At 43.2% G+C, this 27,658-nt stretch overlaps 1 protein-coding gene across 4 annotated transcripts; it reads left to right on the top strand.

The window, feature by feature from the left end:
• The first annotated feature begins 603 nt into the window (after positions 1 to 603).
• fnbp1l (formin binding protein 1-like) lies at positions 604 to 27,581 on the top strand. Of its 4 annotated transcripts, XM_086047095.1 has the most exons (18): positions 604 to 983; positions 13,500 to 13,615; positions 13,885 to 13,935; positions 14,064 to 14,211; positions 14,851 to 14,913; positions 16,592 to 16,696; positions 16,896 to 17,024; positions 17,393 to 17,539; positions 17,627 to 17,848; positions 19,317 to 19,436; positions 20,323 to 20,337; positions 20,622 to 20,731; positions 20,808 to 20,940; positions 21,093 to 21,184; positions 21,780 to 21,955; positions 22,029 to 22,066; positions 22,232 to 22,352; positions 23,777 to 27,581. In XM_086047095.1, the coding sequence occupies exons 1-18, from the start codon at positions 960 to 962 to the stop codon at positions 23,782 to 23,784; spliced, it is 1,818 nt and encodes a 605-aa protein (XP_085903221.1). In that variant the 5' UTR covers positions 604 to 959; the 3' UTR covers positions 23,785 to 27,581. The 4 variants fall into 4 exon arrangements, with proteins under 4 accessions (XP_085903221.1, XP_085903220.1, XP_085903222.1 ...); XM_086047094.1 differs by having other exon boundaries at positions 605 to 983; positions 22,232 to 27,581; XM_086047096.1 differs by lacking the exon at positions 20,323 to 20,337 and having other exon boundaries at positions 605 to 983; positions 22,232 to 27,581.
• Positions 27,582 to 27,658: the final 77 nt, after the last annotated feature.

Here is a 27,658-nt window from a genome sequence, read left to right as displayed (position 1 = left end):
TCAAGCTTTATCCGTTGCCGGTCCCTCCCTGTGTGCGCATGTTTTGTCCATTTTTAAAAGTCGTCTTAAAACACATTTTTTATTCTTTGGCTGTCGTCTGCATGAGACTCGGGGATGTTTTTGTGCTTGTTTGTGTTTACTGTGTGTATGTTACCAATTTATTGTTTTAACTGTCTTTGTTTTTATATGTCTGATTTTTACTTTGTGTGCAGCACACTTATTAGGCAAGTGTGTTAAAGTTCTCTATGAATAAAGTTGAATTCCGCGAGTTAAAATGAATAGATTATACTAATGTCAAGAGCTGATGTTAGTTAAAATACGGAGGTAAAACGAGCCAAGAAGCATTGAAAAAAATCTTAAATATTACTGACTAACCATGACTGGCCTCGAACAAGCCGGAAGTTGAAAACATTTTCGAAATGAGCTCGTTTGGGAGAGAAAGCTAATGTCTTGTATTAGCCACAAGAGGGCGCCACTTACTCACAAATGTCACTTGCTTTCTTGGGAGAGTGTTATAACACATTCAGGCCGATGTGATATTTGTAAACAACTCTTTAATACCCCTCACAGTGTAATTAATTGTGAAAAGAATAATATGATCATTTACTTTTTTTTTTTTTTTTTTTAACCCGTGTAAGATGAGTGTTGTAACACCTGTAGTTGATAAAGCCATGCTGAGACGGCTTGGTGTCAGGATGGTAATTAATTCTCGTCAAGGATGAAGACGAGCGTCATTCGGTTTGCTTTGAGGTTTGAGCAGGGCGGAGAGCAGGAGCAGGAGGAGGAGGACGACGACAACGAGGAGGAGGAGAAGGAAAAGGAGTGTATGTGCGGCGTGCGCGTGCGCGTGCGGGCAGACAGTTTGTACTCGGGCTCGCCTTTGGCAGCAATTTGAGGAGAACCCGAGTAGGGGGGAAAAAGCCGTCCGATCCCGGCCAACTCACAAGGGGCAATCCGCCATGAGTTGGGGAACTGAGCTCTGGGTAAGTGGTCGGAACTCTTTCACACCACTTTAGAAGTGTTCCGCTTGTGTTTCTTGTGTTGTGGAAGTCGAAGAGCGGATGTGGAACGGTAGAAGGTGCTGCGTTACCTTTTTTTTTTTTTTTAAGCTTTGTGTCAAGCTAAGGCGAGACGAGGGGCTAATGCTAAAGCTAATCCTTGGCGCACCTCAAGCCTTGTGACAGCGGCGGCGGAACAATAGGCAGGCAGGTCTTGGGCAGCTCACTTTCATCTCTGCCTCCTCCGACGAGTTGCATGTTGCAACACTTTTGTTTTATTTGTCTTGTTCCAAGCAATGTGTAGACCGGCAAGTTGTATCTTGATCTTGATTTTTTTTATTTCGGGGGGTGTCACACCCAGTTTGTAAAAAAGCTGGCACGGATTGCTTGCAGCAGGGCGGACAAGAAGTGAGAAGACACACCGACCGCCCTCATTGCCTCTCAAACGATCATGATAATAAGCTCAATCAAAGTTCGTAACTGCCAAGTCGAGCTGTTCGTTACTACTGACCTAGACCGAAACATTAATTTCACTGTAGGCTACATGTGAGCAACCGAAAGATTGACTCCAAATGTGCCTGACATTCACGTGTCTTAATTACAGTTAGACTGCCACTTATTTGTGACTTTTTGTGTGAAATACAATATTTCTTATTCTTACTTATTTTCAAAGCGGTGTTTTTTTAAATCAGGGTATTTTTACCTTAAACCAAAGTCTGTCATATATAGCATAGCACAGCACTGCTTATGTATTTAATTTATCGCCATTGTTTTTATGATTCAGGGTTCAACATTAACAATGGCCCGATGGCCGGGGGCCACTAAGTGACAGAGCCAGTACACATTTCTTACATAAATACGAATGTTCTTGCTTTTTAAAATATGTATTAGTCAATATTTTTCGTTTTACCAACATAAATTGATCCGTTTTTTTTCGGGTCCTTCGATAAGGATTGGCTTGAACAAGATATAAAGTTAATTTAGATTTTATACTGGGGAAAAAACAGGGGCAAAAAAGTAGCTATACAAGAGTGCTATTTTCATAAAAGCTTAAATAATACAGTATAAAGGCGCAGAATATGAAATAAACCTGTTATTACTTCCTTGTGGGCAAATTCAACTTCCACGGTGTGGTATATTTGCGTTGCACACCGCACAGAGCCAGGTCACGCACATGCAAGTATACGAGGAGACTCGTCCGACTGAAAGGGGTGTGCAGTAGTTCTGCACATCTCGATCCGGAGGAGGCGGGGTCGGTATCCTGCTCAAGGGCACCTCGGCAGGAGTAGTCAGGAAGCAGGCTTGCATCTTTCTAATGACTCACACTCATGATCAAACTAAGTAATGTGCTTCATCCTGAAATGATTTCAGCATTGTTTGATAAGTCAACACGTTTGCGAAAGGGCGTCATTAGTTGTGACAAGATGGAATAAGACAGCAGCATCCTCTTGCATACGTGGGCGTGCGAGTGAGACTTGGGGGTAATTCACATCCCCGAGATAAACTCAGCGGTTATTAACCGCGGTTTAAAATAGGCTAATTGTTGTCTTGCTCAGCCCCCAAGGTGCCATAAAAATGCGAGTGAAGACAGCAAGCTAACACGTTGCTTGTGACTGCGAATTGGCGTGAACAAGGGCGCGGACGTGATTGGCCTCAATCACTTTAGTCGCGCTGACCACAACCATGGCGTGAAACGCGCAATGTGGCAAGGAGTCAGATCAGTGAGCTGAGCCAGTTTTGCAGCTTTTTAAAGACCTCTTTGAACTATTCACCAAGACGTAGAATCCTTTTTGAAAATGAATATTTATTTTTGAGTTACTGTGTTGAGTTACTTTGTTGATGTTGCTGCGGTCTGGTTGCCGAGTCAGGCATGCAAGACACGGAACATTAGATATATTTTATAAAGTCGTAAAAACCTACAGCTTTAAGGAAACTTAAACCCAAAGAAGTATTTATATTTTGGTGCTCCCGTTGAATACAACGTTGTAACGAGATTAACAAGATGACCAAGTCAATCCTTCAAAGACATTTAACGCAGCACTGTCAAGGCAAAGCAACCTTTCAAGTGTCTGTCATGGTAAACAAAGCACACAGTCGTTTCAGTCGAGTGGACACGCAGACTAACCGACCATCATAATCCTCTGATGAGATTAATGCGTTGGCTGTCAACATTAAACCTGACTGGCTGCTAAGCACTTCATTGGCGCTGTTCCGTTTAGTCGTGTGCTTTTCTAACACATTCAAATATTATAACTACCAACAGGAACAATAAAATGACTTACATATTTTATCTGTGTTACATATACATTCTGTATATACTCTTGCACTTTTCGTAGTAGTTCTGGTTTCTTCAATGTGACTTGTTGTCGCGTCTTGGCTGTTTTCCGGAAGACGGACACAAAGCCACCGAGGAGCTTCCTATTAGCCCTCGTATGCAGAAAGCGCATGCGTGTGTGCTTGCGCACTCGCACGAGCGCCTGGGTGCTGCTTTTTGGTCTGTGTGTGTGTGTCTGAGCTTTGCCGAGGACCAGCAAGGGCAGTCAGGTCTGGCTTAGGGATGAGAGACTGGCAGGTGGTCTTCTCAGCTGACTGGCGACAAGCACAAGTGGATGGAGGGTGCAGGACGAGGCGGACAGGTCTTTTACTTTTGATTTGAGTTGAGCGTCCGTCAGCAGATTAGTTGAAAGAGTCTGTTGGAATCAAAGTCAGACACGCTGTGAAGCAATGGAACATGTTTTCATCCTCGCATTTCATACGGGAGCCTGTGCACAGTGTGTGGAAAACATTTGATACCCACCAAAAAGCTTAAATATTTCAGGATGCCTCAGGTCGCTTATTGTATCCCGCCGGGGTTGGTTACAGTAGAAACCAAAATCCATAGGATGGCGCGTGAAAGAATGTCACCCGCGATGACGTAAAAAAAAAAGAAAAACAACTTGGACACTCACCAAAAAGTTTTGTATTTTTATTTTGCATGGTTTGGCCTTGAAAAGTCGGACTAGGTACAGTTTGATGTATTGCTCGTTAAGAATTGGCGTTAAAGTGCCAAATTGATGTTTAATTCCCGGTAGTTGTGTCTTGAAGCAATCGAGGCAAAATGGAGTGCAATCATTTGTACACTGACTTATTAGCTTAATCGACAAATTGTCTGTGGCGGCCTATTATTGATCATGGTAGTGTGTTCTTACTACAATGCAAAATGTGAAAATATACACCCTATCCACAGACAAAATGCTAAGAGTTTGGCACCATTGACAACAACAAGGACATACTATTTTGATACCAAAATGAACCCCGAGCGACCGAAGGCTCCAGTGCTGCACGTGTGAAATGTTCAAAGAAGGCAACGTCGGTGTGTGTGAGGCTGGTCGTCTATCTGAATTAGACGCTGCTAAAACACAGTCCGAGTGACAGGATGATGATGTTTGATGATGATGATGATGATGATGATGATGATGATGATGATGATGATGATGAGGGTGAGGTAGGACGATGGTGTGATGGGGAAGCGGGAGGCACCATTAAAATAGTCGGGCGGCGTTCATGATAGATGAGAGGTCACATTTATCAATCACATGCTTATTTTGTTCAATTCATTTTTGTAGAATGCTGCAAGTCCAATCATGTGTTCCAAATAATAATCGTTTTTCATTATCATGTTTTTGTTCATTTTCCCTACTCAATATGATGTTTAGTGATTTTTTTTTTTTTTTTAAGTCAACAATTATATTCAGTGATATAATGAATATAACAATTATATTCAGTGATATAATTGTGACTGCAACAATTAAACAAGCATGTCGTAAAGAACAGACAGAAACAGCGTCGAGTTCCTTTGTCTAGCGGTGGTCGAATTTGCCGGGCATTTTCGCCATCCAAATTTACCGTACAGGCCTCGCGTAACCTCTGGCTAGCAGTCGAGTCTTGTTGAAAATGAACGCCGTCGCTCGCTCGCTCGGTCGGTTGGAACAAAATAGGCATTGCAAACATTTTGAACTTGAATGTTATGTTTTTTATGGTTTGATTGCCAATCAAAGTTAACGAATAAACTTCATCTAAAATGGGGCTAATTCACTCTTCTGTCACTATAATAACGTCATTGTAGAGGAGACATGACAAAAAGGACTCCCACATCCTCTGGTCTCGTCCCTTCCTGTGCTCACATCTGTATCCTTCCAGCTGTTTGGCAGCTGATCATATTTTGTTTTTCAAACAACTGCACGGACCAAGATATAATTATTACATACTTTCAACATGTTTTCTGACCTGGCCTCACTTTGGCTATTTTGGGTGAAATGATGAATTTGGTCACGCGAAGCTTACAACTTTCCTCAGTGTTGCACCTGGGCCATTTTTGAAGCAACCGCGGAAGTGTTACCAAATGAACCTCGCTCCTTTTACGATCCTCACCTTGCGTTGCGGTTGTTTTTCCTTTCTCACTTTGAGTTTCCTCAGACCAGCCACGGCGACTATATTGTACACTGAATCCCGTCTCGCTTTTATCGGCAGTGTTTAATCATTTCTTTCCAGGAAGTGAAACCTGACTCACTGGAGACAGGAACACTTCCAGACCTCTCACAGTCATGACTTGGCAGCATGCAGCGCTTCAGTCAGACCTGCAGCTGCGCTTGGCAGGCTTGACTGCAGTCACTTTTTAAGGCAACTCCGTCAATGTCGGCTTTTAGATGTGGAAACCTGGAAAAGGTCAATTTTTTGGGGTGTTCACCCTCGTGAAACCTAGTTATTATGCTTGAATGCTCCGCTGGCTGCTGTCATTTTCAGTCCCGCGTTCAAGCCTGGAAGCAGACATTATTTCATCTCTTTTAGTGACCTAATTAAGACGCTTTTCAATAGGGTGCACTGAAAATCCCGCTTGCTGTCTGAGTGAAATCGGTGAGGAAATCCTGTTTCAGAGCTGCGACCAAAATGGTCACATTCGACCTTTTCCCAGCGTGCGAGTAAGAATTGAATCTAGTTGCGTTTGTGCCACCATATTAGACATTGTGATTCAAAGTCAGTTCATTGGAGGCCATTGGCTTCCAAGAGGAAACAAATGATTCCAAATCTGCAATCATTTAAAAAAAAGAAAAGAAATGCTAATGTAAGGTCACACGAGCCACAAGGTCAATTTCAAGGTCTGATTATAGGTCAAAAGGTCAAGTTAGTAAAATATGCACCAGTCTTCTAAATGATTTTGTAATCCTTGTTGAAGTTATGTGAAGATTGACCCAGTTGTTCCTGTGCTTTAAGGGTTCAAAGGAATGCGGCCACGCCCCTTTTTGCAAAAAATGTCCAAACTTGGCGGGCCGTAGCTCCCCTGCTCCGTTTGACCCATAACTTGAGATGTAGTGTTGTGCCATCGCTATCAACAAGCACACCAAGTTTCATTCAAATCAAAACCTGCCTGGTAAAAAAACCCTCTGAGTGATTTGGCACGGAAGGACTCCAAAGTGCCAATCATTCGGTTCCAGTGCCGAGAACAAATCAAAACTGAAAGTCATCTTGCCCTTCTTTGCTAACGTACATTTTGTCTCATCTCACACACCGTAGCCGTCCCAGCAGTGTTATGACGAGAATAATTCCAGAACTCCTTTGAGTCTTTATCCAAGAGGCTAAGCGCCTGCTTGACCGGTGATCCGATGACAAATACACACTGGGGGTATTTTGACTCTTGTTTGCGTTATAGCTTGATACACACGTTGACATAGTAACATTTATTCCAAGCTCAAGAAGGTTTTCTGGTGAGGCAGAGGTAGTCTTGATAGATTCATTTCAAGGGATATTAAATAACTGTTCAAGCCTACGCTTTTTGCACAACACAATTTGTGTTGCTCGCTGTGCACTTGCCACACTGGTTTCCTTAACAAACAGCTTCCAACAACTTGCAAGTTCTCAATCTCTCTTGTCTTGCTTTCCGCTGCCTCGTGTTGACGTGGTGTCAGTGTTGTGTGCAGGCACAACAAAACCCCGCCACGATGTGACCTTATCAGCCTGTACAATCCATGAGTGGTGCACCGTTGCGTTGAAGTGCGCCTGCATGCGCGTGTGACATTAACACTGCATTTTTGTTGGAATTTGCAGCAAAGCGCACTTGCACATACTGTACCAGAAGTAACACTACGAGGAGACAATGTATATCCGCGAGACAAGTTTAACTAGGTCACCCCCGATCCCGCTTTCTCCCATGTCTCCACTCTCCCGTTTCTTTTCTGTCTTTGAGACAAGTCCTTTTGCATATGCGAAAACAACGTTGAATCTCGCATCCGAAGACTTTTCCCAGGGTCTCTCTATTTGGCAAGTAGAAGTCTCAAGGCCTAATAAAAGTGTTCCGTGTTGCCCTTAAGTCTGCACTGCTCATTTACACACCAAGTAGCTGCCAGCGAAGAGGTCTTCTGGTTACCTCGGTAACCTGTCCATGAATTGCACGTTGTAGCTCCAAGTCAGCGCTTGAGCGGAGTCTCCCTGTAAACGTCCATCGTGGTGAAGCTGCCTGCCAGGCATTGGATGGATCACCATCCTTTTGAATCTTGCTCACTGACTAATGCGAAGGGCAACCAGTTTGATGCATACTTCAGAAAGAACAAATGTGCTTAAATGATCTTTAATGAGGTTATTGTTATTAATAACGAATGATGTTTATAAATGTGACAGCACGGATCCGATAGATCCAAAAGAGTATAAGACGACGTCAGCATCCTATTTCCCTTCATTTGACTTTTTTCTGTGGCATGTTTTGAAAGCAGTTACATTGTTACTGAAAATTGAGTTCTGCTCGTTTGTTAACGAAAAAAATGTCTTAACATTTCAAATGAGGCTTAGTTTTTTTGCCCCTCCTTTCCGTCTTTGGGCATTGCAAAGATTGCTGAACATAGAGTAAACAGTACACAAGTAGAGTATATGCAGTAAAAAAAAAAAAATATATATATATATATATATTTAAAGTGACATATCGCTTTGTGTTGCGATCGGATCGGTGATCGGTCGTAATGATCGTGTAAAACCCATTTGTGGCTTACATTGTATATAAAAACAAACATCAATCCATATGTTCTGATTAATCACGTGGCCTCAAGTTGTTACATTTTTACACAGCGCTTGGACAAATGTGTTGCGTATGCTTCTATAGTAGTGTTGTTTTTCCCACTGGTGCTATCTGATATTCCAACTTTTGCTTTTGCCTCTGCCACCACTATGCTCACGCCCCTTTTTACGACGGGAGTATTCGTATTACAGTGTGTCATCGCTCTGCCTCTCTCGGTGTTGTTTCTCCTACGTAGTAATGACAAGTACACACTTTTTAAACGTGTGCAATTTGGGCTGTCACTTTGCCTGGAAATCTTCCAGGATGTCATAATCGTGTCTTGTCTAACGTCTTTTTTCATTTGAGATGCGTGTGTTTTAGTGGTTATATATATATATATTTTTTTTTCTCCAAGGTCAGCTGGTCTTGATAGTCGATAGAATACATTGTGGCCATGCGTGTACATCAGGGTAATATTGAAGCGCAGTTTTCTAGGCTACTTGAATATCACCGGCATGTATTAGCTAGTCAATATTGGCGCCCTGAAATGATAGAACTTGTTTCTTGTTGTTCTACTCTCGTTATATATTACATTATGATAATTTTCCACAATTGGAGGCGGTTTGGTAGGTAAACAGGGTAAAAAAAAAAAAAAAAAAGCCTCAGGTTAATTGCTCGCCTCTTGCCAGCAGCCGTTTGTTCACGTAGTGCCTTTTCCCAACGTCATCCTTTCTCTTGCTTGAGCTGTAATGCTTTGAAATTGCCCACTCAACATAAACGCGTAAAACCCAACGCATTTGTCAGAACATATTGATCTGAAAGGCACGGCCTCAAATGCTGGCCTTAAATGAGCCATTGATTCAAATACGATTTGTCGGTGTGACATAGAAATGTAATGTTTCAGCAAATGTTTCTGCACCTTTCTGGAGACAAACCAGTCTGTCGGGTTGTCGATGTGCACCGTGACGGCAGCAGAACAACAGACCAGATCAGGTTGCTATGAAACCTGACGAGCTAGCATAGTAGCGTCACACAGCGTGTTCTCTTTTCCAGGTAGTGAATGTCGCTATGGGGACCAAAGTCTACATGTTTCCCTCTTTTAGTTTGTGAAAAAGTTACACAAAGTCGCTCATGTTTTTCTTGCACGATAAACACACCCCAAAAGGTGCCGGGGACGATGAATGTTGCGCTGGTTGATTATGCGCATGCTGTAGGCCGATCTCAGTCTTTATCAAGTTGGTCCTAGTTCATTCTTACGTCTTACGTCCTTTAAGTAACAGAAGATAATCACATTGATGGGCCAGCTGATATTTTTGATGAATGCCTGAATGTGTGGGTTGACTTGAACAGGGTGTTGTGCAAGATTTATTTTTTTGCTGTAAAAGTCTACATTTTATGCAACACATTTTTATGTTTTTTTGTTTTTAAATGTGAGCTATTTATGGTGGGCTCATATTTTGCTTTTTGACAAGCTTCAACACTACTGGTTAGCATTGAATTTGTTTGCCTGTGTTGCTTTCACAACAGTGTGATCCGTCATGTGATGTACAGGTGTGAAAGTATCACGGGATCCGTTGTATCACTCTGATCAACCTTAAAACCTGCTGATTCCCGTAAGCTCAGGTGAAATGTTCCTTGTTATAAAAGTGACGCTGCAATGCCACCATTATTCTACCACCGGTTTCTATGTTTTGGTTTTGAAGTCCTTGTTTGTCACACAGAGTGAAGGATTTATTGCTTTGGAAATGAATGTGTTTTTAATATCTTTACACGCAAGGAAAAAGGCCAGGTTATTATTGGTCAGTGGCCTAGATGCTTTGTGCTGAAGCAATATAAGAATTTGACAACATTGTGCTTGAACACGCCTTGTTTTTAGACCAACACGGCCAGCCGCACACAGGTGGGCTCTAAAGTACATTGGCTATCCAAACATCACGTGAGCAAGGCGAGAAAACAACAACTACATCGGATTTATTGAATAGCAGAAATTCAAAAGTCCGCTTCGTCTTGTGACGTTTTGAATAAAAATTGTTATGTGGAACATTATGATTCTATAACTTGTTCCCAGTTGTACAACCACTTTTCAATGATTTCTGTAAAGTGCAAAAAAAATAAATAAATAAATACGACACAATTATTCAATGACATTCAAGTATGACAGTATTACGAAGTGGAAAAAAAAAATTCCAGGATTCCCTCAGTAGCAGCAAGTTAAAAGGACAATATAAATGACAGAGCATCATATCGCACAACGACGTTGTACATCGTACTCCGATAGCGATATATTTGTCGTTACTGGATATTGCACAGCGCTAGATTGAGTCAGCAATTGTAAGTCACTCCTTTATTAATAGAAATGACCAGAACAAAGCGTAAAGTACAATATTACGTTGTAGAAGTAGCACTTCACCTTTAAATTCCCCCTGGCGTAGCTAAATCAATGCTTTTGATTGATTGATGATCTATTTAACATGAAACAGAAAATCTACCGTCCGAAGCACAGTGCAGTCGTTTCTCAACACGCATTCATGAGCCGTGCCGCTCCGACAGAAATATCTTTTACAACTAATGTCTCAAGCCTTTGTCATGGTTTAAATGCACTCATCAATGTCAATGTGTCTGCCTGACTCAACCCGGACTAGCATGTACTACGGCACTTCAGGATCTGATTCATTTTGGTGGTAATGAATCCCATATTTCCTCCACTTTTGGTGTTTATTCGGCTCTGTACATGCGTGCATGTACAAGGGTGTGGATACAATTTCCACTGCTTACAGAAATGGATCTGTCATCATTCACTTACAAGCATGATTATTATACCGGATAAAACATTTTAAAAGAGGTTTGTCAAATCAATGACGTTGTTAAACCAACGCGATGTTTCAGTGTGAAGTGAACTCACCCAGTTACATCTTTTCCAATGCAAAAACGCGCGTGTCTTTATGACGTATTTGTTCACCTCTGTGTTCAAACGGACAATTACTTTTCACGCTGTAACAACATATCCAAATAAGTGTGTCCTTTAAAATCCATGAATCCCAATGGCAATCGTTGATCACACAACTAAGAAAATGTGCATATTGTCCAGCCCTAGGCGAAAAAGCTCCTTCTTCAACCCCCCGACGCTTACACACAACACACAACAGGAGCTGGGTGGGAAATGTCAACTTGTCTGAAACACTGCCATCACTCCAAAGATCTTCAGGCTCCCTTGTCGGGAGTGTTTGTTTGTGCGTGCTGACTGTGAGTGGTTCTGAACCTTTTACATCAAGTACCATCTCAAAAGATTCCGTACGTAGATCTCCAAGTACCGCCGTCATGACCCACTTTAAAATAAAGGAGCGTCGTAGGCCTAACTATGAACATGAACACTGCGTTTGAATACGTTAAGAAAAATGGTCCTAGAGTCATTTTTATTAATGAGTTCTTGAAGATGAAATGCAAGGTTAAATACAAGGGAAGTGTACTTCGGCAATGATTCTACTAAAGTGAGCCCGCCTACCACATTGTGGTACCACATTTTGACAAATGACCGGTGTGTGCTTTTAGCATGACTCCAAACAACCATCGAACAAGAATGCGGTGGAAGAGGCAAGACAAGCTCTGTTTGTGTGTCTGCCCTGGAATGCGACAGTGGGCAATTAGTCTTTTGTCCCACCCGCATATTCGGTGCCAATTAACGTTGCCTCGTCCCATGGAATGCACACAGGATGTCTGGATGGCTAATCTGCTGGCTTTTATGGCTGTTTGATTGGTTGTAAAGTAGGCTGCGGCGCTCAAATGCAACCTTCACGTGGGATTTTCGATCAATTGGTGCTGGGTGAAATCTCACACTCTGACATGCGCATATAAAAAAAAAAATCACAGTCTGCTCCTTGGATAGTACTTGTTTGACTATTTAACTGGAATTAGAGTTGTACTTTTTAAATGTTGGAGAAGTACATAGCGGCAAGTTGATGTTGCACTTGAGTCCGTTCTGCAAGATTGATCCGTCTAATGAGGAGGTATGCATGTATAAACGTGAGGAAGCAAAACAAATAGACACAAGCTGGAAATAAGCAAGAAATGGTGTTGACATGATGCACAAAGTCCAAATATGTCGTCATGTCTCTACGAGCTTAGCTTGCCGCCAAACTACGCGATGAGCTCATTGTCTATTACTTATTCATACGATCAGACTGGCTGATGCAACGGTACGGCGGCATTATCGAAAAGAGGGCGCTCGGCAACATGTCCAGCCAGCCAACCGGCAGGGAGTCTGTCACATTGACCAACTAGCCGCGCTGCTTTGTTTTGTTATGTGTTGATTCTGCTTCCCGTTGTCCGTGTTATTTGCGTCTCTCTTTGTGCGAGATTATGAATCGCGGTTCTGATTTGGAAGCTAGACACACGGTAGCCGACAGAGAATGTTCACAGAAAATAAATAAAGGGTTTCTGTCTAATGTTCCTTGCCAAATGGATTTGTTGTTTTCATTTTAGCAGGAAATATATACCGAAACGTGACGAAAATAAGTTTGTTGATGGAACGGCAGTACTGCTCACTGGCGGAAAAAGGTGGGGGGCAATGGCACTCCCTCAATATGATTTCACCCCCCCACGTGTTAGGCCAGATAATTGATTTTGCTATCTTGACTTTGCCACCTGTGTTTGGAAAAGACTGACGAAGGAGCGAACAAATCACCTCCCTTGGATTTCCCTTGCGGCTCATGTTTGCTGCGCTTGATTCACTTGGTTTGTGTTGTGTTGACAATGAAGAAGGCAGAGCCCGTGAAGAGGTAGCTAGGGAAGTAACAATTAACGCGCAAGAAGGTGGCGCTCACTGACAACAATTCACTTTATATTGAGTGTGGGTGCTTGTTTCTTGTGCATGTTTGCGTTCATATTGAGGCACCTGGAAATGACTGTTTTCCGCTTGAGCGGTGGCATCATTACAGTCTCGGTCTTATTAAAGACACATAAACATAGTCTGGCACCCACAGGGTAGTAGTCATTGTCTAATAATGTATTTTTTGCCAACACTTGTGTTACCGTTCTAGAAAAAAAAAAAGCTACGTTAGCCCATCACGAAGGCCAATTTCATGTGGCGCTAACAAAGCTTGAACAAAGAAGCTTATTTCTTTAACAGTGGCAGCAACGCTGCAAACAAGTAATGGCGGCCACCTTGACAATTATCCTTCAATCGTTCACTTACGCAAGGTGCAATTGGTCAGAACTTAGATGAAGTCAGTATTTATAGCAGGTTGTTATTGTCTCTGAGCAAAAATACTACAGGCACATTGTTTAAATGGTTAAACCATCTACCGGATGATAAAAGTATCGGAGTCATGGTCACTGCAAAGGACAAAGGCGCAGTTCTCCTTATGACGGCCAACCGGTGCGGTTGAATCTGTTTTTGTTTTCTGGTCAAGTGATTCCAAATTTGTTTCACCACTCTTGACATTAATATTATTCCCTCTTCATATTTTTCCTCTTGTCTTCAGGACCAGTTCGATAATCTGGACAAGCACACTCAATGGGGGATCGACTTCCTGGAGCGCTATGCAAAGTTTGTCAAGGAACGGTTGGAAATTGAGCAAAATTATGCCAAGCAGCTAAGGTAGAAAAACGCACAAACGACACAACATGTTGCACAACTTGTAGCTCTGTCTCACACGTTCAGCAAATGTATTTTTTTCATTTAGCTCTGGTGTGATAATCCACATTGTGGTTTTTGTAGTTCCGAGGTCAAACTTTAACCCAAAATCAGGGGGACACTTTTGAATTTTCAAGCAGCCAAACTTTCATAGCAGTAAAAGAAAACAAAAAAAAAAATATTATGATTATGATCATGATCAAAAAATAAAAGCAACCTCTCTTCTGCATCAGGAACTTGGTCAAGAAATACTGTCCAAAGCGCTCCAAAGATGAGGAACCCAGGTGAGTCTGCTCAATACGTGATTTTTTAAATTTCTTTTATTCATTTTTTTGCTGTAGAAGAGAATGAGACGAGTCCTGTAAACCAGCGCAGATCAAGTCTGTCCATCCCTTGCAACCCGTTTTTGCAGGTTTACGTCCTGCCTGTCATTTCACGGCATCCTGAACGAGCTGAACGACTACGCGGGCCAGAGGGAGGTGGTGGCCGAGGAGATGGGCCACAAGGTTTACGGAACACTGATGAAGTACAGCCAGGACCTCAAAGCGGAGAGGAAACACGTGAGTAGCGCCCGCACACCACCCGCCAGCCAGCTCGCACGTCTTCAGCTTACGTGATGAAGTCGCCAGTTGCCCAAAAAAAAAAAAATGTTGATCGTTGTCTTGTTGATGCTTTTCATGCGCGCCCACCTCCTTGTCTTGCCTCGTTTTTGTTTTGTGTTTGGGCTTACACCAGAGGATGCATACGGTATGTTGAGCATGATGTTAAACATCTGCCTTGATCTGCTGCCGCCGCTGCCGCTACTGCTATAAACTCTTCACATTCTTTGGAAGAACATTCCCTTCTCTCAGTGGAATACTTAAGCCACTTTCCAAATGTGCGGATGGGACTCAAAATAAGACGCAGACGTGTTTTTCTTTTTTGCCAGCTGGATGAGTAATATGCATAGGTATTGCTGGATAAATACACTACACGGCTACACTGTTGCGCAACATGATGAAATCGGTGAATCTTTGCAACGCCGATGTCACGCGTGCGAGCTCACTTTAATGGTCTGTCATTCAGCTTTGCAATTTTGGGGGTAAATTCCTTCTTCTCTGCTGCGGATATTGACGTTTTCTTGTATATGTTATGCATTTCTTGCCTTTTTTGTATAAATGTTTTGGCATGTTGTGTTTTCTGTCTGTGTGTGAGCGCAGCATCTGCAGGAGGGCAGGAAGGCCCAGCAGTATTTGGATCACTGCTGGAAACAGATGGACAACGTAAGTAAGGAGAGGAGAATAAGGGGGGAGGGGAATACACTTTTTTTTTTTTGCACGAGAGACACTTAAAAGGTAACACTAGGTCATATGATTCTCAAGGTCCGGCTTTATCCTCCTGATATTTTCTGTCAATATAGTTATTGTTTATAAATCCAGAGGGATTTTCAACTATTTAATAGTGGACCTCCATTTATTTACTCCAGTTTCACCTATTCACTGATTTTATTTTATTTTTTCGGGGGTTGGGGTCCAGTCCTTATTAAGGCCCTGATAGACCAAAAAGACGCTGGCCAACAGTGACAGACGCTTACACCCTGTGGCGTCCGGCCAGCTGTCGGCACGTCACGCTGGAGGAATACACGGCAACGACAGACAGCCACGCTGGCCATTAAAGTAGCTTCTGCGCATGCATAAGATGTAATACCATTCCATACCATCGGCGGCGGTGGTCACCATTTCTCATGGTTAGAAAACTCCAACCGGAAAGCTGTTGGCCGGGGGCGGATTATAAAAAACGTGAACGTCAAACATCTCCAGTAGGTCCAAAATTCTGCTGCCCGCCTACTAACTGGAGCTCGGAGGATGGAGCACATAACACCAATTGTGGCCTCCCAGTACATTTTAGGGTTCAATTTAAGATTCCCTTATTTGTCTATAAGTCATTAAATGGCCTGACCCCGGCGTACCTCTCTGAGCTCTTCCACTCCTACGCACCTTCCAGCAGCCTCAGGTCTGCGGACCAGGCGTCAGAGTGACCAAATGTCACGACTGGCGACGCCGATTCAACATACGTAAAGGCCACCAAGACGCTTACAGACGGGTTACGACACTACGACGGTGGCCACTACACCAAACGGACGGCGCATTCGGGCGCCACGACGCTCCGCGACCTCCGACGCCGGTTTGGTCTATTAGGGCCTTTATACCCCTCCCCGCCACTGCACATACAAATAAGATTTCAGATGACTTTACATCTGTTTGCATTTTTTGCTCTTGTGGGCTGTCCCAATAAAAGACATGTTCTTAATTTTTTTTTTTTTTTTTTTTTGTTGAGGCTGAAAACACAGCTTTGGCACATCACTCAGTCATTGGGGATCAAGGCAATGACACACAGGCCCAAATGTAGCCCAGCCCCTCCCTAAGCTAGGCCCATGTGCCACATTTGGCCCTTGTCGGCCTTCCTTTTTGGCTTTCAAAATCCCCCGGAGAGATTCCATTTGCTCATTTCTGAGGTCACTTCATTGGATTTACCCAGTTAGTACAACATAAAGCAATTTGCAGAATCAATGTTGGCAAAGTATGGACTTCAAATTGTCATTGCAAATTGTTCGCTAATTCAATAAATTGTCCCCGACTGCAGTGAAAGTGTGTTTTTGCGTGTGGGCTTGTGAGGCTTTACTAGTGACCACTAAGTGACCTGATAGTAATGTCTCAGCTATTCAGCGTTTCTCCTTCACTACTAATGTGACCCAGATGGCCCGCCAGGAAGTCAACTAGCTCCGTCTGATTCAAATCACTTTCTTTTTCTGTGGCTTTTTGGGACGTTTTTTTATCGTCCTCTATCACTCTTATCAACGAGAGAGGAAATGAAGACATTTTACAATCATGCAAATTTTTGACATGGCTTTCTGTTTGATTTTTGGTTGTTGTTTTTTTTCTGTTTCTTTCTGATCAACAGAGTAAAAAGAAGTTTGAGAGAGAATGCAAGGAAGCAGAGAAATCCCAAATAACCTTTGACAGGTTAGACAATGACATCAATGCCACCAAATCCGAAGTCGAGAAGGTAACAGTCTCCAAAGTACCGGGGCAGTAATCAAAAGTTGTCAATGTGATATTCTCCTGCATCTGCAAATTCGGCCCGATGACGGTGACGAGTGTACCCTGCTTCAGTGATCGTTATCTTTGGTCATTTCTTTGACGTTCGTGATTTACACTCTACGTTTGGCAATTGAGATTTGCTGTGTATGACGCTGACTACTCAGGCCAAGGCCCAGTATTACCTGCGGACTCACATGGCCGACGAGAGTAAAAACGAGTACGCTGCCCAGCTGCAGAACTTCAACGCCGAGCAGTGGAAACATTTCAACAACTCCATACCGCACATCTTTAAGGTAATAGAAACTTTTATTTGGCCCACGCCAGAGGGTGAAATAAATGTATTTTCGACAGGCCACGTAATTGCACAAGAAAAATAAGCACACCAAAAATAAATCACACACAATGGTACTAATAATAAAAGCAGGAAATCATTCTTGGAATACTTCATTTGAAATTCCTCTATTGCAATCAACTATTATATAAATTAATTTTTGGAACTTAATTTGGCCAACAGGTGGCAGTAGTGTGCATTACTGGCAGCAAGCAAGTTAGGTCGACGTCTTCTTTGTTGATTGTTTTGACTACTTCTATATTGGGAATGAAATGGTTGAAATGTTCTTCATTCATTCTTTCGGTTCACATGCCTGCGCTTATCTTGCAGAATCTGCAAGACATGGATCAGCGGCGAACCGTGAAGCTTGGGGAGACGTACCGAAGCTTTGCGGAAGCAGAACGAAGAGTCATCCCGATTATTTCCAAGTGTTTAGAAGGAATGGTTTCAGCGGCCAAAGCTGTTGACGAGCGAAGGGTGTGTAAGAGACACGAAAAGGCGAGAATCTCCACTTTTGAAAGCAATTTTGCCTCACGTCCGCAAATCCGTTTGTCCTTCCTGCAGGATTCCGGCATTGTTGTGGAGTCGTTTAAGTCTGGCTTTGACCCTCCGGGCGACTTCCCCTTTGAAGACTTCAGCCAGAATCTAAGTCGAACCGGGTCGGACGGGGCCATCAGCAACACGCCCAAAGGAGAGCGAGACGGCGCCCCGGGACCGCGACTGGACCCCAAACACACAATGAGCAAAGCTAAGAACAAACTTTGGCTCTTCGGCAAGAAACCAAAGGTACTTCCGGTCAAGCCGTTCTCTTCACAACATGAATCAACACTCGGTTGATTATCTGCAAGTTGGTTTCCAAATTCCCGTTTGTGATTTCCCAGCCTGCTTTAATCCTTCAGCTGGCACAGAAAATCATTGAAGTGTATATTGTGTTATGTTGCACATTTCATAGCTTGACAGGTTTTTGTCACTTGCTCGGTGTTTGTCTCAGATCTTTGGTACGCTCATGGACCTTGCCCTTCTTCTTCACGAGGGCAATGTCGGTTAATTATTATCTCTCTGCTGTTGGTCCGTGTTTGATGCATCAGCTGCCCCGCAGGAAACTCGGTGTGAGGACTCTGTTAATGATTATGCGTCATTTCATTGTACATTTTCTTGCGGTTAACTCACCACGATGAAAAGATGGCTTTGGTTATTTGGCTGTGGCGGATTTATGACTAATTATGCTTCATTTCACTTGATTCAGATTTCAACAGTTTGAGGGCCCCACCGATTAATTGGACCTTAAATCTTGGGCCAAAATAATCAGCCTATATTTGCCAATAGTTTTACCTTTATGCGCCATTTACAGCAGTCGTACACAAGTAATACCAGTTTCACTATTTATTACACATAAATCTATGCAGTAAGATTTTATCCCGAAATATGTATATCATGAAATTGGTTGATAAGATCATTCTATGATGGACCTGTTATTCAAAACAAAGCAAATCTTAATTTTTGCAAGCAATGCTTTGGTGAGCAATGAATTCTGTGAATTGAAAAGGAAAGTTTTTTTTTAATATACAGTATATATATAATATATATTTTTTGGTTTTATTTTTACAGTTGACCTATTGCGGGAAATAGGGAACAGGCTGTCTCCCCAATAGTGAAAATGTTTGTCTAATTGAGTTCCGTTAAAATGCATTTGGAGGGAAAGGAGGGTATTTTATGCTTTATACATATTTGTAATTAATCGGCGATCTGTATTTGTTTTTCCTGCCAAAAATCGGCATCAGCCTCAAACACTCCAAATTGGTCTGGCCCTAGTTAGTTTATCAATGACCTAACAGTCCGCTGTCAAATTGCCCAAAACGGAAGTTTGATTCCTTTCAATGCCTTTTCTCTGTCATCAACAATTCAATCAAGAAAAGCAAGTTCTATTTTTATTCTAATGAGACATGGGAAACTTTTTGTAAGGGCTACAGCAATGTTATGAACTGAATTCAATCAGAAGAATTGAATTTGATATGATAGAAAACGTGACTATGAGCGTGACATTCCAAGTGGTCATGGAAGGGCTGCGAGGTATCCATGAATTGTCATGATCAACATGCTTTTGTTCACAGTCACACGATTCGTCATCATCTAACTGTCGCAAAATTGACAGAAAAAGCAACAAACACAGAAAAGAAAGGAAGCTTTATGACAGCCCCCGACGAATGTGCCATGCTGACTTGCGGTTTTGTCTTTTCTCCCTGCCCCCCGCCAGTCCCCTTCTTCCTCTCCTCCCCCACCTCCTTCGTCCTCCTCCCGCCCGCGGCCAACCTCACAACTTTTCCCTCCCAGTCGGCCCAGACTCCCCCAGAACTTGAAGGCTCTGAGAAGAGGGGTGAGCCAGGAAGTACCGTTGTGCCATTGAAGTTTCTTGCCGTCCGTCATGTTGCCTACATGATTTGGGTTTTTTTTCCACAGGATGTCTGCAGGTCATGAGAAATATAGTTTCAATTATAAAGTGAATTCAAAATAGATTGCTGCAAAGCCAAATCCGCAGCTATCGACATTGACCCTCTCAAAATTATTTTCTTTTATGACATTTGCAAACACCTTGTTCTATTGTCTTCTCCACTTATCTTTTTTGGGGGGGTTTCTAGTTCCTGCCTTCTCGGTGTTTTTTCTCCAATGACGAATGACAGATTTCTACCACAATCACACCGGAAAGGAGGTCCGATGATTTTTGGGGGTTTTGGGTTGCAGTGCTGATGTGGCTAACATCGGATGTGCTGTGCCGCTGTCACTCTTGCAGAGTTTGCCGTGGGGTGTGTTTTTGTGTGGTGGACTAAAGTTACGCCGTGGGGTGTGTTTTTGTGTGGTGGACTAAAGTTACGCCGAGAGTCCAAATGTGCAGCAAGACAACAAAAGCGTCGTGTGCTTTTTCGCTCCTGTCATTTGTGTTAAGTGACTCTCAGTTGAACTCAGTTGGAAATACTTCACACGTGAATGACTCAAATCTCATGTCGAAATGTTTTCAACGCAATATCAGAACATTTCGCAGCGATTCGGCTTTCTCCCCCAGACTCGGAACTTTTTAGAATATTGTGTGGACCTAGATAACCCAGAAGCAAATGACATGAATCCAAAAGTCAGGTGGCTTATGAACTATTAGTCATCATACATCCGTCTGGCTGCTTTTTGACTAATCAAACGCTCACTCAACTAACCGACATCCTTTGTTGTCTGCTTGGCTTTTCTGGAATTGCTCATGTGTCGCATCCCAGTGGTCAGTCAAGATGGTAAGTGTGTGTTGACAGTAGAGAGAAGATATTGCCGTGTAAGTTCCAACGCATGTATCCTCGCTGTTGTACTCTAGATGCTCCAATCGTATGCAACGAATGACCCTGTGGTCAAGGAGTTTGTGCCTTCTGCCCATTGTTTCTTCCGTAGATTTAAAGCGTGTTGAACCCACAAAAATACTTACTTGAGTGTCATGTAGGTCCTGTTTGAGAAGGAACCAGAACATCGGCGCATTCAATAAAGTGTAGCATTGACATTTTGCCTGGCTTGAACTTGCCTCCAGGCTCCGTCGGTGGAGGATTTCAGCCACTTGCCCCCTGAGCAGAGGAGGAAGCGGTTGCAGCAAAAAATTGATGACCTCAACAACAAGCTCCAAATAGAGATGGACCAAAGGTACTTATTACCGCCGGTCGCTTTCGTCCGTCGTTACTGGTCTGTTACATCGCCGCTGTGATGTTGCCTCTGCTAGGGATGCCCTGAACAAAATGAAAGATGTGTATGAGAAAACTCCACCCATGGGGGACCCCAACAGCCTGCAGCCCAAAATATCAGAGACCATATGCAACATGGAAAAGCTGCGCTCTGAAATCCACAAACATGAGGTCAGAGAAGAACAAAGTGTGACGTGTGCGGAACGCATAGGGAGCCAAGTGTACTGTTGGAGATGCTAATGGCGCCATCTGCTGGCCAAAAAGGAAAATGTGTTGCATTTGATATTTGTTCTGTGAAAAGAGTGACTCGAATCCCCTCACAGGCTTGGTTGTCAGAGGTGGAGGGCAAGCAGGCCTCCAGAGACCGGCGGCACAGTGCCGACAACCACCATCCCGCCCCTCAAGGCAGAGAGAGGTAACGCCGCCACTAATTTCAATGAATACATCTGCAAAGTGGAGACCTACATTATTGCACAAAGAATTTCCAATGTATTATTCTGATAAACACAAAAAAATTAAATCCTACTGGATTAAAAGACAAATTTGACAAAGCTGCCCTTTTAATCCTCTTTTCCAGTGTCCTCTGAAAGGAGCCTTTAAGTACAATGCACTGTAGCTATTATTATTATTTGAAAGTAGGGATGAGCGAGTACAGATACGATACCAGGCATCTGTATCGGGCCGATACCGGCCTTGTTTTTAGGTCCGGGCTTCTCGCCTGCCACGATACTTAAGGCAAAGGAAATCCGACATTGAAATATCAGTACTCCGTACTCCGAATACTGAACGGGGGAAATCTCGTTCTGGAATCGCTCTGGAAAAAAAGTGGTATCGAACAACCCCGTCTGATTTCATCGACTCTTATGATATCGACTCCTCTACAACTGCATGAATAGGAATCTGGATTCCCGATCCTGAGCTTTTCTTCAGAATTGACTCCTGCCACGATGCTGAAATAATCGCTTTGTTGCAGCCGTGAAGCACCGCCATGTTTGTTTGCCTCGTTGCAGTCCTGAAGGCAGTTACACGGAAGACACCAGTCAGGAGCAGCACGCACCCCACCAGCACTCCGGCCCCCCGCAGCCCGGACACCCCAGCAGCGACCCGCACGAGTTTGACGATGAATTTGATGACGACGACCCGCTGCCCGTCATCGGACACTGCAAAGCTTTGTACTCTTTTGACGGTAAGTTCAGACGCATTGTCGACGTTGTTTGGAAAACAAACTTTTATTTTCGGACATTTTTCTTGACTTTTAGGTCAGAACGAGGGAACCCTGGTCATGGCTGAAGACGAGGTGATTATTTCTGTTCTTATCATATTATTATTTATCCCTGCGCAACAGATTTGATGCGAAAGAATGACTTCACCAAATATGGCGCGACGTGAGAAAGTGACTTGGTGGCTTTGCGTGATTCAAGCCGCCATCCATCAAGTCGCCCGCCTTTCTCTCTGCCCACAGGTTTTGTACATTATCGAAGAAGACAAAGGTGACGGCTGGACGAGGGCGAGGAAACAGAGCGGGGAGGAGGGCTACGTGCCCACCACCTACGTGGAAATCACCATGGAGAAGAACTGTAAAGGTGCCGTCACCTATATCTGAAGCTCCCTTTGCCCTCTGTGCCGTGGCCGCCTAAAGTCGTTTTCATCGCCGCCGCGCTCGCGTTGAAAATCCGTTGAGCGACAACAAAGGCACCAAGTGTCTGCTCATCTGCACGTGTTGCTCAATTTCGGCTCGCTCGCCATCGCTCATCCGTCTCTCCCGCAAACTCGCCCCCGTTGCAGCGGCTGCCGCGGTGGCCAGTCTGTTTTCCACAGACTCGCATTGTTCTTTTTAAGACATTTCTACAGTATATGCACGCGAGGAACTCTACATTGCTTCTTATCGATCAAAGTGTTCCGAGATGTTTAGTTGTAATATATCAGAGATGATCTATGTCTTGTTTCAACCGTTTGCTTGATCGTGTTGACGTTTTCTAAATGGGTATTATATTGAAACTCCTTGATTTTTGTTTTCTCTATTCACCACACCATTTGACGTCTTTTGTGAGAGTGTTTGCATGTGCAGGCATACAGTCTATCAGTTTTTGCTACATCTGTGCCAGTACCGCTGTTTTTGTTTAAATGCAGTCATGCAGTCACGATAATGTCTTAAAGGGGTGCCATGCAAATTCGTTGACAAGAGTTTCTAGAGCTGAGCTGATACAGCTCACGTAGCCCGGACAAGAAGATGTTCTCTGCAGGCCCACTAGTCTAAACACGGCATTCGGATTAATATTAAGTTTGTGGAATATGAGTCAAGCGGCAAAATCTAGCCATCTCAGGGGCGGCCACTTTGTGTCACTTTCTGTCGACTGAAAATGACATCGCAGTTGCTCAGGAATCAGGTGACGGCCTGACTCGGCTTGGAAAAACAGGTGATTGGTTGCCCGAGCCCCTGCGTTGTCATTTTCGGTCGACGCAAGCGACAAAACGGCCGAGATGCACAAAAACGGGTGAATTTGACGACTTAACTCCTATTCCACAAACGCAATATTTATCAGAGTGCCTTGTTTCAACTAGTCAGCCTGCGTAGAACATCATATTCTAAAGAAAATTTGGGGGTTGACTTCCTCCTTAAGTAAGTTTCATGTTGTTATTGTATTCTACATTTCAGAAAAATCCTTTACCGCAAAAACAAAATGAGTCCTTCCCTCTTTTCTGCCCTCCTCCCTCAGCTCATTTCCTTGCTCCATAGAAAATGACAACAGAAGCTCTAAAACATGTCTGGAGTGCACACAAATGCGATTGCCTCTTTATTAAAAACAAAATGTTGTGGTTCAAATAAGGATGGGGCTACTTGAGAATGTCGTCCGTCCGGCTGGGCTGACTGAAGACACAATGAAGGGACGTTGGATTACAAAACGATCGCGACGCCATTTCGACTTGTCGTCTCTCCGTGTTTGTCTCTGCACTTGTGTGCTTTTGTGTTTTATTGACCCAGTCTCTCCTCTGTATGACTGTGCAGGTTCCTGAGGTTCTGCAGGGTGGCCAGGTGGTTTGCTTGGCTCGCTCGCTGATGGCTGATTTTTGGTGGTGGGGGTGAAAAGAGAAAGAGAGAGAGAGAGAAAGAGAGAGGGGAAGAGAAGGGCAAGTTTGCATGTCGGCATGCTCTCACATCCACAACGGCTTTGAGCTCAACAACGTCCTAATTGGCAGGGGGCAGTAAAACTCAATTGAATGTCTTCAAATGATGCGGGAGGGGGGTGGGGGCTACTCTACTTTCACTGGCCGCTCGGGGACTTGATGTCTTGTTGCCCTTTCAGCAGTCAAGCTGCAAACTAACGACAGCAAAGGGATGATGCTCAAAGTTTCCCTTTCAGCTTCTTTTCTCTGATTGGCTGAAGTCAAACGTATTTACATACCGCAGCCCTTCGTTCGCAGAAAAGCCGCAAAGGGCTCCGCAAGCATCTCGGCCCTCCACTCATTGTCGGGCCTTTAAAATACCAGGTGGCTAAACACACACACACGCAATTTAAATGGTGTTTGCTTGTGCAGCATTGTCCCCCATTCTGGAAATGAGGAAAAATAAGATGAATATATTGCAGGCGGAGGGGAAAATGACTCCAGAGCCCCTTAAAAGAGACACGAAGAAAAAAAAAAATCCAATCAGCTGTGCACGTTTTAGTATCTGGTGAGCACGCTATCTGCTTTATAGTTATTAGCATCTGCCGTTAGTATCTGGTGCACATGTTGGTAACTATTGCACACACATTTTGGTATCGGGTGCTCACACCTTGGTATCTGGATCACACGTCGGTATCTGGTGCGCACAGATTAGCATCTGGTGCACACGCTTTGATATTTGGTGCGCATGTTTTAGTATGTGGTTCAGATTTATTCGGATCTGGTGGAGACCTGTTAGTATCTGGTCCACGTTAGTATGTGGTGCGCACGCTTTAGTATCTGGTGCGTACATGTTAGAATCTAATGTGTACAATTTGGTATTTGGGGTGCGCGTGTTAGTACCTGGTGCATGTGTGAGTATCTGCTGCACATGCGTTAGTTAACTGATGGGACATAGTATCTGATGTGCAGACTTTAGTATCTGGTGCGTGCGCTTTCGTATCTCGTTCAGATGCGTTAGTATCTGGTCCACACACGTTAGTACCTTTTCTTGTGCTCACAAGAGTTTTTTATTTTATTCATGTCTCTTTTGGGGTTCTGCAGATTTCAGTATTAGCCGCCACTAACCGTCATCACTTCTCTCATCATCTGTGCTCTGTTGGTATGCCTGCCTGCCTGCCTGCCTGCCTGCCTGCGCCACTCTGCTCCTCATGCCTGCCTTCACGTGTCATCCACATGAAGCCGCATGTCCCTTAACCCGTCCGAATGATCCAATGTTGCGTCTGTGTGCGCGAATGTGCTCCTGTGGACTAAGCGCGACATTGCTTGCCCTATTGTCATCGAGTGTTTCCAGCGTGACTCGCATTTCCCAAACAGCAACTGGGTGGCATCAGGGTTTCCATTGCAGCCCATAGCAGGACTATCTACCCAGCGCCCTCTCTCCATTGCCCTCTTTTTCCTCTCTTCTCCGGCGTGACGACTTGACAAATTCACCAGCAGGTGGCAGACTTTCCCCACCAAACTCAAGCAGGCAGGACTGCTCCTCGTCGACTCACGGCAAGAAAAAGAGGAGCTCCAGATCGTCCCTTCTGTCTCAGGTGTCTGCTGAGTGCATTTCCCATCAGCCCCCCCCCGTCAGCTGCTCACTCACATCTGGCAGGACCCGTAGCCCAACATTCATCGGCATGTATGGCTTTTCTATTTTCGAATGTGATGACACACGACGTCTCTCTGATGTGTTCACACGTTTTATGGAAGAACCAAGAGCATTAAAAAAAAAAAAAAAGAAAACAAAAGCCGACCAGCTAAGTGTGGTGTACATGTGCACGTGGCACATGTTACTTTTGTATTGAATGACTTGTACATAGTCACATCTTTTTATGTCCTGTTTGAATGTGTTTCCGCGGCGATTGTGTTTCGGCTTTTGACTGATTGATTGACACGCTTCGGAAGACGATAAGGTTCGAACTAGAACCGATGCACTTTGCCCCGAAGTACTACAGCATTTGAATTGGATCAAGTGAAAGCGTGAATGACTCAACACAGATCCGTGTTGTCTCTCAAGTGCAGGTTGAACATGCACAACAAAAAGCTCTGGTGATTTTTTATTTTTTTTTTCAAACTCTTTTTGTAACAACTGACGTAAATAGCTTTTGCATGATTTTACTCCATCTTTTGAATCGATTTTTCACATTTTTTCAGAACCTCTCTAGTGTTTTTATAACCACGTAACTGTGTGGGTTCTGTGTTAGGACAAACTAACAGTGTTGCCCAAGGTAATCATAAGATGTGACCACGCCTTAATCTTTTTTTCTTTTTATTTATGAAGCTGTGAAATGTGCAGAATGATGCTGTCGATGCTACTTAAAGATCCCTCAACCTCGTGGCCACACCTTTCCAAGACTGTTCAATTTGAAAGGTCAAGGTACAAAATGTGTATTTTCTTACAGTGCCCCCCAATTAAGTTCAAGCCACAAGGCAGATTAAGCCATAATTAAACCCCTCCCAGTCTTGTAACACCCACATCTGCCAACATCCATATTCGCAGTGTAATTATATTGAGAGAGAAACAAAACAAAACAAAACTAGAGACAGTTTAACTCTAATTATCACTTTCGGAACACTTTCAAGACGACTGTCCCCATTCGTTGCAGCCCACTTATTGTTTTTTAATAGTGCAGACGGGTCTGCTGGTCTCCAATAGCAATCGTCATTGCTTCATTTTAGTCCTTATTCATATCGTTGTTTATTCTGTGTAACACTGAACATTAATTGCCTTTCAGTCTTCCAACTGCTAATTTTGATGTACAAACTGTTAATAAAAAAAAATCCAAAGAGACTCACTTTAAATCACTTTTAATTAAGTAATGATTAGTTAGGGAAGTTCAATACTTATCCTTTCAATATTTTGTATTTAAAAAATAATAATTGTCATAAGAAATTTGCACTCACAATTTGTGGAAATGATGTTTCTTTTTTGTTTGTTTTGTCAAACAATCCCTTTTCTAAATTGAATACTGTACACTTGAACTAATGTTTTTATAACCTCAATTGATGTAGTCATTGGCAAATTTGTGTTCTTTAAACCTGCGGATCAAAAATGCAGTTACTACAAGGTTTCGTTTTTTTTTGTTTTTTTTTAGGTTTTTTTGTGGTTTTGAGTAACCGTCTTATACTTAACCTACTAGATAAACATGTGTAGATAGCATCACAGTTGAGTATTGTGTTAAATGCACAACTAAGCAGATCAGGTTTCCTATACGTGTTCTGAATTCAACCAAGTTCTCATTCAAACTGTACGACTTGTGAAGTGAATTGCTGTAAAAACATTCACAATCTCCTCCACATTGCTTTTCTTTGAAGTGTAGTCATCCTGTTTGTCCTGCAGATGTAAAAAAAAAAAAAAAAAAGTCCATGTACAGCGTACTGTTCACTAACTGTAAACATTTTGATGGAACCACCCTCAGAAGTCCTAAAAATACGTCGGTACACTACAAGACGTTTGTGCAGGTAACTTGTCATGTCTTATCCATGCGCTGTGTTGTACAAATAACCCATGGCAGTACGTACTTTCCCCAGCCAGCCCCATATTCTTATGCACACGTGTTTTTTCTTTTACACTTTGAATGTTGTCAGACACTTTGTGGACTAAATGCCTTTTTTCAACTTGTAGAATATTGCTGAAATAAAGCGAGCAACAATGAAAAGCAGTCTTGGTTTTCCTCTGTGCTACAGAAAATGACTGCAATGACCAAATGTTACACTTTGACTAAGTGGTCATGTA

The sequence above is a fragment of the Filicampus tigris genome, chromosome 12, assembly GCF_054856515.1.
Source record: "Filicampus tigris isolate MCC_2025a chromosome 12, RoL_Ftig_1.0, whole genome shotgun sequence".
Taxonomy (NCBI): domain Eukaryota; kingdom Metazoa; phylum Chordata; class Actinopteri; order Syngnathiformes; family Syngnathidae; genus Filicampus; species Filicampus tigris.
The sequence above is the reverse complement of the archived record's forward strand: the minus strand, read 5'-3'. Positions and strand labels throughout refer to the sequence as shown.

What these genes read in the sequence shown, in the direction of transcription:
- fnbp1l (XM_086047094.1), top strand. Translation starts at nt 960, where the DNA reads ATGAGTTGGGGAACTGAGCTCTGG. An exon ending in TCCAAAGATGAGGAACCCAG is followed by an intron (nt 13,936 to 14,063) that starts GTGAGTCTGCTC and finishes CCGTTTTTGCAG; the next exon opens with GTTTACGTCCTGCCTGTCAT. An exon ending in CCAAATCCGAAGTCGAGAAG is followed by an intron (nt 16,697 to 16,895) that starts GTAACAGTCTCC and finishes CTGACTACTCAG; the next exon opens with GCCAAGGCCCAGTATTACCT.